Here is a 19,962-nt window from a genome sequence, read left to right as displayed (position 1 = left end):
TGACACGTATTTGTAATAGGCCATCTATTTCCTGCTCAATGTTCAGGTAAAAATTTGTCTTAGAAATTAAGGTGTGGGGATTAACTACATAATAAACTTTTTGCTTTGGTCATTTCTCTCTGCTACTTGACTGATGTTTGAGGTGAACTGACCCACGGCAGACTCCTCTAAACGTTAGTGTTTGGGTGCTGGCCCTTGGTGCTCATGGCTGGCTCTGTTCTGGGAAGCAGATCCAACCTACACCCCAGGCTTTCCTCAGCTGTGCGCATACAGGGAGAGCCCAGGATGAAGGACCTACAGGAGCACATGGTTCCATCCCCCTGCACACACCCTCTGCCCTGTTTGTCACCCACATGACAAATTAGTTGACAGTTAAACAAACAAACAAACATTTCTCCTCCTTCAGCTCTCAAAATCAATATATATTTGGCGCTCCTCTCTAGAGCTGAGAAATCCCACTGGGAATATCGTGCTTGCTTTAGACACAGACTGAGCTAAGATTTCATTTTCAATCACTGCTAAAGAACTGAGTGTGGATTGCAGTGCAATTAGAAGGGAACTGATCCTGTCCCCAGCTCCTCCGTAGCGGTGCATTGGCTGCCATTTGATCCATGCCTCATGCAAGCTGTACAATCTGCTTGTGGCAAAACATGACTGATGGGGAGAGGCAACAGCAAGAACTTCTACCCTGACACTGCTGGCACAAGTGAGATGCCCTGCTTTTACTCGGGTGGAGTTACCAGGCTCTCTGTAGTGGAAAAAAGTTGAAAAGTGCAAAATCCATTGTGGATCCACAAATGGAAATAACTTCAGGGAAACTAAGGATGATACAGGGCAAGAAGCAAAGACTGCACTCATTGGTATGGGCATATGACACTTATTTTTCAGGAAAGCAGCTCTTTGACACTGCTTTTCCAGCAGAGACCATGCCTCTCACCCAAGCAAAAAGTAACCAGTGAGTCCTGACTCATGAACATGGCAGAGAACTCATCCCCACCACTGCTAGCTCATAGATTCTGGAGTTGTCTTTTCTTGAGAGATATACAGGCTATAAACATGGACATGACAAAGCCTCACCCTCATGGCTGTGCCCTCCTGCTCTGGGTGTTCAGAGTGCTGTTTTGTCCAATTCTGTTCCCAAGAAAGGTCATTTCAGAGCCTTCTCTTCGCAAGTGCCTGATTAATCTCTTTGACAGACATGGAATTGTAACCCTGCCTCAATCCCAGGATTTTATTTTATCATGGTAACTATGAGAGGATGAATGGAAGGAAGATGCTCCCAGTTAAGCAAATAAATGGAAGAGGCCAAATATAGAACTTCAATTCTCACTAGGAACTTCCCCTTTCTACTTTTTTCCTTCACGGAGTTTTAAGAAAAATCTTGGACATCAGAGCTAATTTTTGGTTTTCCTTCGTTGCGTTTACAAAAAATGGCTTAGTCAGGAAAAGCATATTTGATGACTCTAATCACTATTCCTGTTTGCTAGGCACGGTGTGTGGCCCAGGCTGGAACCACAAACAGCTTCTGGGAAGGCAGCTACTAAAGAATGCCTCATCTGGGATTCCACAGCTGCCAGAGGCTGTCCTTGCCCCCAAATGCTGCATCAGTCTCCTCACAGACAATTTATAATGGCATAAATTACGTAAGGTTTCCTCAAGTCAGTGTTCAACTTCACACACACTCAACCACCTCATCGCAAATGTACATTTCCAGAAACAATTGGTAATTCATATTCCCACCTTTCCTTAAGCACTCAAAGTAACAAGTTGATATATTTACTTACCTGTGTTGATGTTACATCTTACGTAGTTCCCACTACTATGCTTGAACCATAAAAAATTTTTAAAGAGCTCCAAGAATCTAAATGAAGTATTTCAGTAATATTTAAATATAAGTACTTCTAGACTTGTAAACAACACTTAAAATTAAACAATGAGGATTACAGCTCTTGCACAGGCATACAAAATTTAATTTATGGCTAAAAATGCTTTATAATAATGAGACACCCAGTACCTCCTTTAGGACTACTTTCCTAAAGTGCAACTAGAATTTGAGAATTGTATTACCTAAAACTGGTTCATAAATTTGGGTGGAAAAGGTTCCCATGTACTAGAGGGTTGTGCAATAACGCTGATACTGTTTCTCTTTGGAAAGCTCTAGTATTCCTTCAAAGAAGTCATGTTTACCTTATGGAGCATAGGAAGGTAAGAAAGCTGCTTTGCAAGAGACTTTGGAAGATACAAAGATATTTCTGGTTGGAAAAATGCATTCTAGCATCCCAACAGTGTTTTACCAACAAGAGAAAGTGACCTCAGAGCTGAAGATGTTCACAGTGGCTGGAAGTGCTGGTGTGAACAGCAATGAGAGCTCTGCTCACAGCAGGAAGGAAAGAAGGTAACGCTTCCCACACCCTGTTCACCTTGGCTGTGACAGCTGAAACCTCTAGGCACCCGGATAGATGTGTAGAAAGGGGACAGTAGGGAAGGTGCCTAAAAACAGGAAAGCTTTACTTCTAAAAGTAGCCCCTGAGAGATCCTTACCGGAGATCCAGGCCAGCCTCTTTCCAAAGAACGTCCATCAAGCGCAGAATCTGGAGTGTCAACATGTCCTGTCGGAGATCTGCAATGAAAGGTGAAACCACTGCTTCAATTCCTCACAAACTTCCTCAAGTTTCCAAGGCCTTCAGAAAAAGGGATCTAAAAATACTCACCCAGCCTAAGGGTTAAAGTGGTATTAATCATAACTACACCATCCTGACTGGCAATGTCTGTGCTGTGAAACACAGTCAGAAGATGCCTAATTTGTTCACTGATGTCAGAGCAATCCATGTTTACATTATGGCAATACAGAATGATACAGCTTAAATGCAAGACTGAAGAAATTAAATGAAGAAAGAAAAGGAAAAATTTCAACTTTCTAGCATTGCTTACCATCACCATTTTTAAAAATGATCCCTACGAGATCTCCTCCAAACATCTTGTTGTTGTACACTATCCAGAGAGGCTTCATTTTAGAATCCATATATCTACACTTCTCAACACTAGAGGAAAACACAACAGAAGTTGTAGTCAAATAGGAATAATTCAACTGAAAAGATCTAAACATGGTTCGGAACATAAGAGAACATGTAGACTTCCAGTTTGGAAGTACTTAAATGCTCTCTCTGCTTTCATGCTGCTGCTGTGCCATGAGCACTCACCAAGCTATGAACACATTTGTTACATGTGGAATGTACTTGATATTGACTGGTGAATGTATCTCTATGTAAATCAAGCACCCTCATTTTCAGAGAAATTCGTTTTCTTTATATCCTTTCCCATCAATTTTTATACTTTATATTTAAGTGCTGTGAAAAGTTTTAGTGGCCTTTGTGCTTTTTGTTATAAACAGAAGCTAGGAATGCAGTCTAGTTCACTTTTAGGCTTACACTTAAATATATTTAGCCATGGTAATGCATTGACTAAGAGAGTATTAAGTTTCATGGTGGATCACAAAAATCTTTTAATTTAACTGATCTCTTAGCCTCAGGAAGATGCCCAGCAGACTCTGTCACTATAGGAAAAGTTCCCTGCGGCAGCACACGTGCTGAACAATGCAGCAAGAGGAAGTTCAGACACAGATGTGTTTCTGCTCTACTGTTTCCATGCAAAGCTACAGTGAAATTGTGCTCATTCTTCACTTACTGCAGTTCTGAAAGTATAACAGAAGGATTCAGAGGAGACTGGAGGTCAGAAAGGGCTTCTCTGTAAGCATTTTGTTTCAAACACGTATGCATTGCATCTTTTCCTTTTGCTTTGCTTTGCTTCATGGCATTCAGCTTAATTAGACTATTTAAAGTCTTCATTTTATTGAGGGCTTCCACCTAAAAGAGATATGTTATCATTAAGAGTTATTGCTCAGAGGTAATATAATGCAAAATCCCTTTTCACAACAAAACCAGGTATTAAATAATTTTGCAGCTTTTTAAAAATGGAAATAATGGATGGAAATTAAGTCACTCATGTTTCAGAAATATCATTTTCATAATTAACAGAGACACTGATGAGATGAAAGCTCCTAAGCTTTAAGTCACTTTTAAAAGCATGACTTAAAATTTCCAAAAAAAAATGAATGAGGTATTTTAATGTATGACACATTAACACAAATTCTTTCTTCAAAGTACAGCTTTTAGTTCCCTATTTCAACAAAGCACATGAAAAAGGTGCCCCTAGGCATGTTGAAGGCAATAGAAATACTGATTATTTAGAGTTATATACTCTAATAAACTGAGACATTACTTAAGATGAGCTGTGGATGCAGATACTTCATTGTTCACATTAAGTTGCATCCAACAAGGCACGGCCATGTGACGACTTGCAGACAATTTTCACAGAGCAAAGTCTTACATGTTTGTCATTAAAATCCTGCTGAAGTCAGGCAGAAGACAGAAGCTGTAATTGACTAAGGTGTTCGAAATCATAGCATCTCAACTAAGCAAAAATCTTTACCTTAGAAATGTGTAAAAAGTCAAGGCAATTATTTGCAATAGTACAGGTGGGTTTAACACCTTTTCCCCCTCCTGTTTTGTAAAGTTTTTTACTGTTACAAAGTCTGTAAGGATTTTGGTGATGTAACTGATGATGTAAATGTTTAACACTGACAGAGCAAAGCCCTTTGGTACCAAACCTAGACAGCACATACAACAAATACAATTTCTACACCTAAGCAACTTTTTGACCAAATAGGTCTTACAACAATCAGCTGTGTTTGCACCAGCCTCAGTAACGTGCTGAGCAATACACAGATTCTCTAGCAAACAGCAGCAATGTAACAATTATGAAAGCTGTTTTCTATACAAGGAAGTTTCAGCCTAACTTACTAGGTGCTGAGTCAAAACTCACCCCTCCCACAGACTGAACCCTGTCAGGCAGGATGCTGTGGAAATCGTATGGAGTTTGATTATAAAACTGGGCAGTGGAGAGCTGCCAGGTCAGCCATCTGTCAAAACCAAAAACGCTCTGCTTTTCCACTATTCTAGGAGCTGTACAAACATCAGTGACAAGGGAACAAAATGGAACCTGTGTTGTACAAACAGGAACTTTTTGAAGTATTTCTACTTTGAATTTCTTCCGTGTTTGCACAGTTGGGAATTTTTTTGCCCCTTCTTTGATTGTACTGACATTTGCTTCCTGTAAAGTGCACAAAAACTTTACTGACCTTACATCTATTGCTTAAAGCATTTCACCACCTACTCTTTTCATGATTTTGACAATGCTAACAAGCATACATGGAAGAGATGGTCTTTTCCATGTCCTGTGAGCTGCAGCAATAAAGAGCACAACAGAACATCCCTGTTCCACGTGCTCCCAAAGCACAGTTTCAACGCAGACATACACCATCATCAGTTAGTCATCCACTGAGTGAATCTCTGTGGCCTGATACAGTAAATACTTTAACTCCAAAGAGAGACCATTTTTCAAATATTTTTATGATCACAATCTAAATTAACTCACTAAAACTGCATTAGAGACTTCATGATTTGTGAGTGTCTCTTAATGATCTGCTGATACAATTATTAGTGCTTTTAAAAGCAAACCTCTCATGCTTACTAGGGCATTTAAAAGCAAACATATCTCTCCTTTGTTCTCTCTTTTTTTGCATGTGTGTGTAAATGACAGACCTATATTAACACTAAAATGAGTATTTGGGTGATTTGCAACACCTTTTAGCAAAAGCCAAAGCCACAGGAAGTAGTCCTGGAGTAATCTAGGTAAAATTTAGAACAAGCTACCCTTACTGGGGAAAAAACTTCAAATGCACAGAAGCCGTTCTTCAGTTAATCCAGAGAGTCTCTGTTGTATCCAGAATACACACACACACACCAGAAGGTGTCTCATGTTTCAGAACACTGTAAAACCAGCTCTCTGAGGCCCCACAGCACTGGCTGCCTTCTGGGCCATAGAGGCTGCTCCATCATTCAGCCCTTTTAATTCCCTGTGTCACTCATGCCTCCTCCTCCTCACTGCCCAACTTTGTCAAGGTAGCCAATGCACCCCGCAGGAGCAATGGAATAAGAATGGGAGTTACAGGCTTGGATAGGTCAGGATGACAGGAAAGGGAAGTCCCTACCTGTTTAGCCAGCACCTTCATATGAGCCACACTTCCCCTGCAATAAGCTTCCAATATCAAACCGAACTGCACGGACACAGCGGGGATGTGAACCTCTGACCTGCAAGGGGAAAAGCTTCTCATCAGACCACAGCATTTACAGAACTGCGTTGTTCCAGTCATTAAAAAAAACCAAAACAAACACAAAGGAACTCAAAACAAACATTAAAACACTTCATGGTCACACAGTTGAAACAAAAAGCCAGATCTCCTGAGAAATGCTAGAACCCTTCTGTGCTGAAGATGACGAGAACAGGCCAGTTTTGATGCAGGACCCTTGTTTCAAGGCCCAGGACTGCTCTGGAGGCAGCAGTGTTCATGCCAAGAGGTAGTGACTGAATACCTGTTTCAGAATCCCCTTTTATTCAGAGCAGCACTGAGAAGTCACTGAAGGGCTGATGTTAAACCACATGCTCTCCAATCTTTGTAAGGGAAAAACTCAATTTGCTTGAAGGAGAACACTTTGAAACAAACCACTGAACTTTACATCAGAGCTAATTACCCTCCAAAACATTTTCATGTAACACTTGCTCTTTTTAGCTAGAAATACTAAAATTAATTGTGCTCTAAAGACAGAATCAACCTATTTCAGTCCATTCTGCAAGGCTTCTGCCATTTATGAAACTGCTCATCAAAAGCAGCAAGAACACACAGAACAGCTTTTATTTTCTGTTAGACTTGCAACAATAATAATTTTTTCCCAACTGTGAGGTATAAATATTGTGATTTTACTGCACCCACAACCAAAACAAACACTAGGGGTATTTACAAACCTAACTCATCAGGTAGTCAGAGCTGAATGCAGTTCGGAATACTTTCATCAAAGGGTACATTACAGACCACTCTAATTCATTTTTAATGAGAGGTTTGATTTATAGATGCCAAAGATAAAGAAACAGAGGAGTTGTGGGGCACTATGATAATGGCTCATCTAGAAAAATCCTCAAGAAATCATATTTGAAAGTCCAATCAGGCTCAATAGTTTCAGAAAGACAAAAGGGAAAAACTCCTACCTCAGGTGCCAGAACAACATCTGTCCTATTCTCCTATTGCCAAGTGCTCTTTCCAGAAGAAATCTGGAAAGTGCACAATCCAGAAAAGGCTCATACTTCAGGACTTGCACAAGCTGGAGAAGATACTGAGAGAGCTCTTCATCACTAGAATGAGGTACATAAAAGCAGTTAGTAAGAGAGCAGCCAGATTAGTGATACTCCAGAAATTCAGGTGCATATGACAAACCCAACAATGACAGGATTTGGTTCAATAGCAAGAGTGTCTCCCAATTTTTCCATCATACAGAGAAGGACAACACATGACTTAGTGCAACTGCCAGATGGAAATAATTCCAGATGTATTCTTAGGATAGCCCAGCAGCCAAATTCCTTGCTTGGATTTGAAAGAAGTCAAACTAATTTATTTTTTTTACCCCAGAAGTCCATCCTTGACCATTAAAAATTAATCACTAAACTATTCACCAAAGAGAATTCAGAACTCAAGGACAGGAAATATGCAGTAATGATAATGTTACACAAGTCTTGCCCTAGGTTACTGTGGAGAGCAAATGAAATGCAGTAAGGGAAGAACTGCAGAGAACGAAGGCTTCTGTAAATCAAAACCAAATCAGTAATTCTCCCATTATTTATTACATGCGGCAGCTTACATTCCTATTAAATGATACAGCCAATCCCTGCCACAGAGTGGAAGTGGCTGGGTGTCAGGTTTTACAGTATTTGACTATAGGAATACTTCTCCCTTCGTTATTAAAATGTTTCTCTCACAGTTTCTCATTCTCCTTTGCCCAAGAAAGGGATGAACACCCAATCCTTTCTGGGACAAAGGTGCACTGGTGTTCTCCTTGCAACATGGAAAATAATCATCATTTTCTACAAGGTGTCAGAATAAGGTGGTTTTATTTAGCTGCCAATAAGCCTATCTAGAAATTTGACTGCTTGATTTGGCCACCTATTCATGGCAGACAGTGTGTTTAGATCTTTCCTCGGGGTTGTTTTATCCTGTGAACAAAGAGAATGCAGTTTTGTGCCCCAGAAACCCTTACCTACCTCATCTGTCTCAAACAACCCACTGCATATTCTCTGACATACTGGTCAGGGTAATTGAAATCCAGCAGCTCCAAAGCCTCTCTGGGCAGCAGCTTGGGCCAGATCTGCAGGAGAGCCTGAAGCTGTTACAAAAAGAAGGTGACAGGTAAGGACACAGGTGGGTCTCACTGCCCATAAAGGCACTCAAATCAACAGAAGATGGTGACCAGCTACCATGAGGGGGTGGGTAGAAAGGAGAGAAATAATTTGGGGTAACTGGGCCCACTTCTGATTAAGTTTCTCACTCTTTAAAATGATGCAGATTATTTTTAGTCTGAAAAACCTGTTTCTTCACACACAATGCACAGTAAACAAAAATTAAGTACCAGATATGTATGGTTTAAAACCAGACATTCAATAAAAATAAGATGTCTTGTAAGTGCTCTCATAAATATATAGCCATTTTGGTATCAGTTGAAGTTTTCTACTAAGGATAAAAAAAAATGTTTTTGTTGAGAGAGATCTTTCTTTACTAAAATTATTTGTCCACCTCAACTGATGGAGCCTTTTTGCACATTCACTGTGAATAGTAATGAGCTTAAATTGTGGAAAAAAAAATTCAGGTTAGATACTAAAACAAATAAAGAATCCCTATATTGATGACAGTAATGTGCTGGAAAAAATTACGGAATACAGTGATGCATCATTTTGGACAACCAAAAAGAGCAACATTTAGAGGTCTCACAAAATAAACTGGTTTTATGGCATTGTTATGAAGCTCACAGCTACCTGCTGTGAGTGTTTTTAATAATATGTATAGAGTTGTATCACTGAAACAGTGCACTATGACTTCAAATAAACACTTTTAATATGCATTTTATTAATATAAATGCAGTGTATCAACAGCACAAGATTTTTCTTTCTGAAGGAACAAGTCATAACTCATGATAATAATACCCTTTCCTACAAATTAGATAACACAGATTATTTCATATTTAAATAGCAACTTACAAAATCTGAATAATTAAGATCTTTATTCCCCTGATTTCATAATGACTTTACAACAGTGAAAAACCTGTATGTCTACTTTATGTCACACATCAACTCATGCTTCCAGTTCAAGTATGACAAACATGAGTTCACATTCTCAGCCCACATTTAACAGGCATGTTCATAACACTATTTATACACCTTGGGGCCAGATTCTGAATTGATTCATCAATTTTGTGAAATCCAGAAGACAAGAAATGGGCAGAGATAAATCACAGTACAAAGCCAGTGGCTGTGCTGCAACTCCAGAAGTGGAGGAAAGGATCAACTAAACTGATTCCATGGACAAAGAGAGGTATGAACAATTCATAATGATATAAAGTAAAACTACAGGTGTTCTAAACATAGATGTCACATTCCCACAGAAAAATACACTCAAAAATACACTCCAAAATCTGTTAACCCAGCAAGGGTCAATGATGCCAGTCCTGATGTCAAGGACTGCAGCCACCAACATTTTCACAGCAGGAACACTGGCACTGAAACTCTGCAAGAAATACTAACCTGATCACACACTTAATACACAAGGCAGACACTGAAAATGCAAACAGCAGCTCTGCTTGTCAGACACAGTCACAGACTCCCAAAAAAGACTATCAGAATTTCTACAAAATCTACTTTAAATCAGGTGCAGAAATCAGCAAAAATATAAAAACATTTTGTTAGTACTGAATGATTGAAATGAATGGAGAACCCAAAATAGTCTGAAAAGATGAGCTCAAGTGGCCCCACATGCCTCATATATCAGGCAATGAAAGTCATGGTCCACAGCATGTACATTTACTGGGAAGATGATTTGAAAATATAGAGCTCCTCCCTTTGCTGAAATTATTGCAGAGGTGGTTACAATGAGAATGAACAATGCATGTTTCAGAGAAAACTCAAATTCGGCCTTGGTGTATCAATATTTTCTTCTAAGAAATAACCACAATTTCTTCCCTAACAAGACAGGTTTACTATATGAGACAATACAATTAAGCACAGGCCAGTATTTTTATTCCAGTTATTTCAAGTATTTCAGTTGTCCTTTCTCTACTTCTCATTAATTATGGTGTCACTTCACTGAAAGCAAGTGGATTTTTTAAAAATTTCTTTTAATTTTTTTTTACAATTTTGCTCTGAGAATAAACACTGCCTGTGAATTCTCCTAACAAGTTCTGCCACCCTGCTACTGTGCTGAGCAGGGAGGTTATGGCAGCAGTAAGGACAATTCCTTCTGTTCAACCATTTTACTAGAATCCTGCATATCCAACAAGAGCTTGGATGAGATCTGCATGGTAAATAATTCAAGAAAGCTGCTTGAATCCACTGGACATAACTTCATGGACCACTGAACTAACAGATTAAAGACAGCCTACAATCAAATACGAGAGTCTATTTCTAAAAGAGCCTTACTATTTTTAAGCTGCATTAATAAAAACAGGAGTATAGTTATTAGGTCCATTTGCTTACAAACAGCTGGTATTTGATTGCTTTTTCTTATAAACAGCTGGTGTTTGATTGCTTCTTTGGGTTTTGTTGTTTTGTTGTATTGTGTTTGGGGTTTTTTAAACTTTTTGCTAGAAGTGTCAAGACTTTTACTGAAATACATCTAAAAATGGGCATTAAAACAACTTCTGGTACAACAGTGTGCACATTGTAGCAGACAACTACAGCTAGTACAACAAATACTTAATTTTAATGGGAAGTAAATTATGAGTTCTGTTAATTTTGGAATTCCTAAAATTCATGAGGCTGTCTTGCCTTACCTGAAAAGGTAAATCATTAGGAGTACTTACATGTCTACATACTACAGAAATATTCAGTATGTTTAAGGGAAGATCTCATTTTTCAGAGACTCTCCTTGCTGCCAAAACCAATATTATAAACTGCACTACTGTCTATAGATAAGCAAACATAAATACTATATTCCTTCCAGAAAATACACAGTAACAAGACAACAACATATCTTCAGCCATCTGTTTAAATAAAAAGATTTATGCATATATAATATTTAATGTTCCCAAATTTAAAGGACTTTGAACTGTCAGCTAATATCCATACTCCAAATAACTTTTCAAAACTGCCACCAAGGGCCCTATTTCAAAGCCCCAGCACTCAGAATGCTTTTTCCTTCACATATTTTACAGAGCAAAGAGGTACCTGCTTATATTTCTACAGTTCTGATTTCCAGAAGACTTTTAATAATGAACAATAAATTCAGAAGCACGTAATGGAATTACTAAGGAACAGGATCTCGCACATGAAAGAATACAAGTGAGCAAGGAATGTTCCATTTTATTAGTGTAGCATTCATGGCATGGACAAGGAGCTAGGATGAAATTCCATTCATTTTTAGAGGTTCGCAGAACATATACATCTAGCTGGTAGGAAGGATGTTGCAGAAAATGAACTCTGCTGGAGCAAACTAAGATTCTGACTGACTGGATAATCACAAAAATCACACGATGGATAGACAGAAGGTGAATTTTCATGGAGTGGCTTCCTTTTCTTCCAAGAACATGTAGCTTGTAACAGGTGAAGATCAGAATACTAAGGCACAATAGAATTTTATATCATCAATCATAACCTTTCACAGCAAATGCTTTTTAGCTCTAAGTTTATAAGAAATGAAAAAAGTTAGTTTAAAATTTTTAAAAATGAGACTCAGGGCAAGACATAAATATTATCTCAGTGTAGGGGTCTGCAAGAAGCTGAGCATCATTTAAACCTGAATTCTGTCAGGAAGACCAAAACAACACCTGGGTTCATCCCTTGCAGTGAGTGCTGTGCTTGTTAACTTTGGCCAGACTTTTTAGTTTGGCCCAGACTTCTCTGTACACAATCTGACTGAAACATTTCAATACCAATCCAGAAACCTGTTATTTTATTACTTTTAAATCAGTCTATCAAGCAGGGATGGTCTTACTATGAGCTCATATAATTTTTCCTGAATTAAAGTTCAACCTATTCCTAAAAAGTGTCCCAAAAGTTGGATTCTGTTTGGGTAAGTACAGCAGCAAAAGGTTATTTCATTACACCAACTTCTTTACAGTGTAGTGAAATAACCTTGCACGTCATTTGCTGTACAGCAAACAAATAAAACAATTTTACTGAAAATGCACCTTATATCACAGCACCAGCCTCACTTCCTTAAAAGTTACTTTAAAGAGACTCTATTTGGTTAAACAGCCACAGGATGAGAATGATGTGTTTCCTAGCACTGGTGGGTATCACATCTCTTTGAAAAACCATCTGTCTGCCTCAATGAGGTTTAATTACTCAGTCTGAGACGTGGCTTTTATAGTGTTTGAGCAGCTTAATTTTCACAAGAAGTTTTATTTCAGATCTTGATTTACAAACTTTTTTTTTAGAATAGCCTTGCTGTGAGGGTGGTCGAACACTGAACTTTGTTGCCCAGAGACTGTGGAGATACTCCCATCTCAGCTGGACACAGCCCAGCTCAGGCTGACTGTGCTCAAGCACAGGGCTACACTGGAAGAGTCTGTGAAATTCTTGCTTTTAAGATCAAATTTGAGCACGAGATTTTTAAATTGTCTGTATAAATATCCACTGTGCTTTTCTCATCATTCAGAGGACCTCTGAATTGCATTTTGGTCCTGGTTTTTGGGGTTTTTTTTGAGAGAGTAAGCTCTTCTTTATGTGTCCAGGCCACAGAAGTCAGACACTAAACTCCAGTTTACACAACAGCACCACTTCAAACTGGTTACACTTGGGAAAGAAATCCTATTTACTGATGATTTAAATCAAGCATTTTTCCCCACCATCATTGTCTTTTCCCTTACCTGAGCAACGTCTTCAAGTTTGTTCCACTTTAAAGAGAGCAGCAGTTTTGGCAATGATTGTGGGAAATTTTCTCGACAGTCATAGCGCAAAGTCCAAATGAGATCCATTTCATTTTCACAAAGCTGGGATAAAGGATCTCTTTCCATTATATCTTTTAGCACAACATAAAACTTCTTACCACCTCGACCCTAGGAAATGAGAAATGTATAATGTTGTAATAAATTCAGTAGGATTCTCGTATGGTAGCTCCAATACCAGCCACCATATAGCAGAAAGAACATAAGAAAAAAACTCATGAAACACAGGGAAATTACTACTGTGCTTTTCTTTCAGATTCCTTACTGTAGGCACTGTAAGTAACAGATTCCAAATTCAGTGTGCAGAACTTTCTGAAAAAATAACTAAACTTTAGAGTTAAGAACACTAGATGGCAATATTTCTGTTTTCCAACTCCAAGATGGAGCACTTTCATTTAGGATGCATATATTTTCTTGTGTTTTTCAAATGAGCAAATCTAAATACATGTATAATTATTTCTTTTAATTAGAAACAAAAAAATACTTTTGCAACCATCAAAAGAAAACACATTTGCCAAGTAGACAGACACTTATTTTGGTCTTCTAGTCCTAAATTGTTTTCCAGATCTAACGTAAATCTTAGCTGTGTTTCAAATCCAGAGTATGTAAAGCTTTTTGAAAAAAAAATAGACAAGTCCAAAATATATTGGAAAAAGCAGATATATATCTGAATTTTAAAGCAGCTCATCAAAGTGAATTATATAAGAAAACAGAGCCAGTAGAATTGCTATTTAAGCAGTTGACTTATTTATTTCTAGATTGATGCAGAAGATAAGAACCAAAAAACGACAGAAAAATAATTTTTAAATAGTCTGTAGATGATGCTCACCGCCATTGCAGCATTGTCACTGTTTCTTGCAATCTCAGCTGCTTTTTCAAGTATCTGCAAGAAGTTGGTTTTAAATACATTAGATTTAAACCCAAATCTGACTGCATTGAAAGAATAAGCATTACAGAAATGAGGCAGATAAGGAAATTTTTCTCTCTTTTAGATGGTTTTGTGTATTCAGTGGTATAACACGGACTTCTGTGCTGTGTCCCTTTTCTCATCTACAGGACTAGGGAGATCAGGAGTAGCAGTGCTCATGATGATCTCAATTATTTCCTTTTTCCTCACTTCTGGGCTAAATTAAACAGTCTTTCTGATGACAGCTTGCTTTCTGTTTCTGCATTTCCTCCTTATTTTTTGCCACAGCAAACCAATTCCTCAACTCTAAGTTATCCTTTGCTTTCTCACCTCTACTTGCGCAGTTTTCAAGGGCACTGTTTCCATGCTCACAGATCCATACTTCTAGCCCTCAATTCCAGTAAGAATCCACAAGCCCAGTCCTTTCACCATGTTCTCAGATTGCCCATATGATCTCAATCAGTGTGTCCAGGTACTTCTCTAGATCTTAGATCTTCCTTCCTTTTTTTCCCCTTTTGAACATTTTACTTGGTTTTGGAAGTCCATGCAATAACCCATAATGGAGAATTAAGTCTAGAAGTAAATGCAGTTCTTCAAAGTGCATTCTGCACATTACTACAACCAAGCCAGGTGTTACAACGGTGCCTGCCTGGGCCAATTGGCCCAGCTGAATTGGTCAGGTATGTCTATCTACAGCTGTCAGATGCTGCTGCTTTGAGGAACAAATCATAAAATAAAATCTCAATAAAGAAAAACGTCTAAGGAACTACACCACCTCCTTTTCCTGAGAGCTCTCCCTCTCCCATTACCCAGGAATACAACAGCACCCCCAGGTCCAGCAAGACTTGTGTTCTCTTTATTCAGACAATATGAGAAACAACAAAAGACTACAATTATCAGAGCATAAATACCCAGCAGCTAAAATCCTTAGAAAGGTATCCTAACTTGTTTTATTTCTTTTCTCTGTATGAAACTCTCATTAATATCATGTATTACATCTACTACTTGGCCACAAAGCTTATTTACTTATTGTGTGTGAAAACATGCATAAACAAAACCACAGTGTCCCAATTCTATGTTTGATTCTTGCCTCCCCGTGCTTTTCAGAGTTACTCTGTCTGCAAATAAACTTTCAAAGTCTTTGCAAGTCCAGCTTTGTTCAGGTGAACCCTGAGCCCCACGATGTGCCTGCAGCACTGGCCATGGACCAGGCCAACATATGGCTCCTGTCTCAGACTGTTTCTTATCCATGGTCTAGGCACTTTTGCTCCGTCAGCCCCAAATAGCTCCTTGCTGTGCAAGCAGGTTGATGATATGATCGAAAAGATTCATCTATTTTAGCACATTATGTTTCTTAAAAACAAAAATCTGGCATCTCATTCTTTGTTTTCTTGGCAGAAACAAGCCAACACTGGGAAAATGAAGAGCAGCCATAGAGCAAGCAAGTCTCAGCTGGACCATTGTGAGAGACAGATCCTCAGCTGATGTAATTCAAGCAGCTACAGCGTCACTCCTCATTCAATAGAACCTTCAGCAAGAGAATTTTTAGGAGAGTGAGTCGAATGAAATTAAAAGTTACAAGGGATGAAGACCATTAGACACTACCTTAATGTCACTACACCGTCTGTCTCACTCAGTAAATCTATTTGCTGCATTCTATTGGCTGCATTCAGTCCAGGGTTTTAACTTACTGAGAACTTGGTATTGCAGGGACAAATAAAGGAAACACCAGAGCTAGAACAAATATGTGATTACTAAAGAAACACACTTTTACTTAGCCTGTCTGTAATATGTACAGCAAATTTTTTCTTTAGAAATTAAATACATATAAGTGCAATGAGCAAAAACTTAAAGCATTACAAATAAAGCAATACCAAAACTGACTAAAATATGTTCACTATAAAGTGTTAACTGGTCATCCTTAAATAAGGCAGCAATTGGGCAGTACTGGTTTAGCTCTTGCTGCATTTCCAGTGCTGTTTTAATAAAAGAAAAAGTACTGTGCTGACAAGGAATGGGAAACACTATCAACACAAACTCAAACAAAAAGCCCCCTATTTTGTTATTCAATTTCGTTTTTATGAACATTAAACCCCAAATCTGCCTTTGATCAAGATGATAAAACTTGGTAATTTCAGTCTTTTTGTTCATCCCCCCCCCAAAAAATTGCAGACTAATGTGCATATGATTTAAGCCTTCCTTTTACAATGCATCATTAGCAGTCTGTTTTAAGACTTATTTTATTGCTTGTTTCCTGGTCTTAGCTTTTTCTGCTGGTTTCTGAACAACTTTCCATCTATCCTTCACACTACAGACATAACCATGTGTATTCCAAATATACACTTCCTTTCTAGACAGATTCTTGTCTTCTTCTGTAGAAGACTGCAGGGCAACTTCAGTGGATTCAGTCCAAGAGCTGACCTTCAGAAATCCCTTTGCACACAGTATTAAGAGTCCATTTATCCTCTAAAGGACTTGAGCTCATAGGGCAGTGTCCCAAAGAGTGGGTAACACACATTTGTACCAAGAAAGAACAGATCTTTATAGATCACAGGCAAGCACAGTTTGAAGGTTTCCAGAATAGCAGATAAATTTAGCTTTTTCTAAGATCATTCATATGGGAAACTGATTTGCTTTTGACCTTCAAGAGACCATGTACAGACCACTTTTAAAAGTGTACATCTTCAAAATAGACCCTGAAGTCAAGCACCGCCACTCACACGGTGCAAGTTTAACAAACTGCAGTGTGGTGACTAACAGCAGGAAAAGGGGAATTCACTGGGAAAGGCAGTGTTGAAAGGAAAGAAGAAACAGCTATTTCCACATAAGCATTCATGACTGCTCTTTAGGTCACACCTTACCTTATCAAAGGGAGGGTAATTAATAGGCTGTTTTGAATATTCCTGAAATCTAATGTGCAAAGCTGTTGCATTTTCAGTGTAAGGGTTAGTCTGGACTGTTCCCATGGGATTCAACATTTCTTCAAGTTCATCTGAGACACAGACAGAACAGTTACTATTACAGGCCAGGCAGGCACTAAAATTTTAGAAATCTGAAAGGCAAAGATGCAGTAAGAAATCACTTACTTGTAAAATGAACAGAGCACATTTTGCTGCACAGCACTTTTAGCACAATGCTCTGTATTTCCAGCATAAACCGCCTCCTACACTCCCAAATGTTGGATTATCACCCAATGAGAAACTGATTTTCTTAAGTAAACATAACAGTCAAGGGAAGCTGAGCTATCCCTACACTGAAACAAATCCCAGTAAGATCTGCAGCTTCTGCAAAGCAGGACACACCCTCAGGCTGGTACAGGGTTCCTCAGGATGGGATGAGGAGTGACATGGAGGCTCCAGACACTCTCACTAATTGATCTCAGTATCAGGGAAGAAGACAAAAATCTAATTCACAATTCTTGCTGATGCAAATGTTATCACTTACATTATAACTGATCAATTTAATTTGGGGTGCATAGCAGAGGGACCAAATGAAACCTAAACTGCACCTTAAAAGCAAGTAACACTAGATATAAACATGCAATTTATTTTATGTGGTTTTTCTTCCACAACAGATGAAATTTTTAGAACACTACTTCCAAGCAGACTCTTGCTCTTCCTCTTTCCTGACAAAGAATACTTTCAGGAAAGAGATTAAAATGTTATCTATTTATCCACATTAAAAATATAAGTAATGAAGAGATTATTACAGGAGAATTGAACACGCATACAGTGAATGTTCTGCTATTGGATCCCCCACTCTCCCATACTTAAAGTCCAAATCTGAAAAGCTAGGGTTTACCAGGAAATGATGACCAGCTGTGCAGTACCAGTTCTCCGTTCTTCAAGTGTCCTTTATAATCAAACACCATGGTATTTACCCAGGCTACAGGATAATGCTGTCAAAGGAAAGAACTTTTACATGGAAACTAAGATGCCAGCAAATATTACTACACAGAAAACACTACAATATACATAAAATTGAGAGGGTGGCTTGGGTTTTTTTTTCAAATGGCGATACCTTTCAGAAAAGCAACTAAACACTGAGAAGTATCAAAAGTTTTCATACCAAGATATGCAATTTTTAATACGCACGCTCTTTTTAATACCTTTTCTTTTTCATTTTGTGTTCTTGAGCACTAAAGTGAGGACAAGGAAAGATTTCTGGATGCTCATTTTGATATAATTAGGAGGTTACTCGAGAAAAACAAATTAAATAATTACCACTTTTCCTGCTTTCCTAATGGTTTGGTATTTGGAAGGATTCATTGCCTTGGTGGACTTCTTAGTTTTCATCTTATCCATGACAGCATAAACAGCAAAGCAGAGCCTTGCCATCCTTGGCAGATCACAGACATTGATTTCAAACTCCAGCACTTCATTCCAAACGTGGTCACTTCTCCCAGATATTTCTGTGCTTACAGTTGTTTTGCAAAGGAGCTCTGTACCATGGAAAAGACCAGCCCTAACATGAACCTGCCATAAAGAAATGAGATATTTTAAGCTTGTCACAGAACCTACAGAACTCTGTAGAGAGTAATATGCAGAACATATATATACAGAAATTTCATCAAACAAACAACTAAGTAGAATGCAGAAGACTGATTTTCTGAATACAAATTAAAATCTCCAGGTAGAACCAATTTGTGCTTCTAAATGAGGAACATTTGGGGTTTTTTTCAGCTTAAGAAAAAACTAATTTTTTACTTAAACTATTTCTAAAATTGTATAGAGGGAACACTGTTGGCCCACATCAGGAATCACCTGTAATAATAATGACAATGTACATGATTTCCAGGATTTGTTTTGTCTTTAGTACCCAGAAACCAACAAAACCGGGTAGCTTGAACAATGCAAATAAGGATCAGGAAAGGAGAAGGACAACTAGACAAAGAAGCTGGAGTTACTGGCACTGAAATTAAACTCATTACAGGTCAATGTTAAGATGTGGCTTATTTCTTCATTTCTGTTTAATAATACATATACACAGAAAACTGCAGAGTGAAATGTGCCAACTTCTTTCAGGTGGCCTTCCAAAATACCAGTGTGAGAGAGAGGCAGAGAGAGAGAGAGAAAAACCCAGAAATGTAATCTTTTGGTCAACAACAAATGGAAGTTCACAATTTTAAATGTTAAATGTGTAAAAGTGATCTGATGTTTCAGGTTCCCTCTGCTCCTTAATCAACCTTCCCAACATTCCTTTGAAGTTATCATACTATTTCTGAACACTACAAGGGAAAGAGAGACATACTAAATTTGAAACAGGTTTTGGGTAAAAAAATAATTAGCCTGTTCATGTAAGGGATTGGGTCCCAATTTTTTTCTTTTTATTCTGACATGCCCCTTTTACTAATGAAATGGTGTGTACTGATGGGGTGGCCAAAGACCAAGACAAAAGAAAAGCAATTTTCAATGTCATGTATTTGGAAAATTGGGTGTTGGACTGCTGGGTGAGATCACTTGTGCCCCAGGTGAATGTCCCCAACCCAGCTCACATTGGGGCAGTGCTACCCAGCTGACAAATGTTTTGTTCCCCATTACAAACACTGCATTTGTGAACCTTGGTGGTGGTTTCAGCAAAAATGGATGAATATTGGCCTGATCCAAAGCACAGTGGGGCTAAAGGAACAATGGCAGTGAATTAAACAGCCTTAGAATCAGGACTGGAAAACAAATAACTTCTCAATAATGACAATTTTGTAACACTGTAGACAGACAACAGAGGGAAACATGCACAGGTTTGCAGGGTCACTACATCCACTCTCGTTCTAGGTTACCCACAGGACTTCTAATTTTTCAAGACTAAAAAGCATTCAAAATACTAAATAACATTGAGATGGTGCCCACAGGTGCCAATACAAAAGAACTGCCCATTTTTCCTGTTTCTTTGCAAGCTTAGAAAATACTTTGACTGTTTCTCCCCTAAAAGCAGACTGAAATTAACCAAAAGTCACTT

At 38.4% G+C, this 19,962-nt stretch overlaps 1 protein-coding gene across 10 annotated transcripts in view; it reads right to left on the bottom strand.

The window, feature by feature from the left end:
- PIK3CB (phosphatidylinositol-4,5-bisphosphate 3-kinase catalytic subunit beta) overlaps positions 1-19,962 on the bottom strand; it is a 99,605-nt gene that overhangs the window by 7,493 nt on the left and 72,150 nt on the right. For 9 of the 10 annotated variants that reach the window (XM_039556690.1, XM_039556693.1, XM_039556691.1 and 6 more), the window contains 11 exons: positions 18,231-18,482; positions 17,809-17,905; positions 16,869-16,999; positions 13,930-13,983; positions 13,023-13,211; positions 8,209-8,330; positions 7,162-7,305; positions 6,110-6,209; positions 3,685-3,863; positions 2,932-3,041; positions 2,542-2,620 (listed from right to left, as the gene is read on the bottom strand). In XM_039556690.1, coding sequence (XP_039412624.1) covers positions 2,542-2,620; positions 2,932-3,041; positions 3,685-3,863; positions 6,110-6,209; positions 7,162-7,305; positions 8,209-8,330; positions 13,023-13,211; positions 13,930-13,983; positions 16,869-16,999; positions 17,809-17,905; positions 18,231-18,482 — 1,457 coding nt within the window. Of the gene's footprint in view, positions 1-2,541; positions 2,621-2,931; positions 3,042-3,684; positions 3,864-6,109; positions 6,210-7,161; positions 7,306-8,208; positions 8,331-13,022; positions 13,212-13,929; positions 13,984-16,868; positions 17,060-17,808; positions 17,906-18,230; positions 18,483-19,962 lie in introns of those variants that run through there. The other variant, XM_019289514.2, reaches the window with a different exon arrangement.

The sequence above is a fragment of the Corvus cornix genome, chromosome 9 (genome assembly GCF_000738735.6).
Source record: "Corvus cornix cornix isolate S_Up_H32 chromosome 9, ASM73873v5, whole genome shotgun sequence".
Lineage (NCBI taxonomy): Eukaryota > Metazoa > Chordata > Aves > Passeriformes > Corvidae > Corvus > Corvus cornix.
This window is presented reverse-complemented; position numbering and strand designations above follow the sequence as displayed.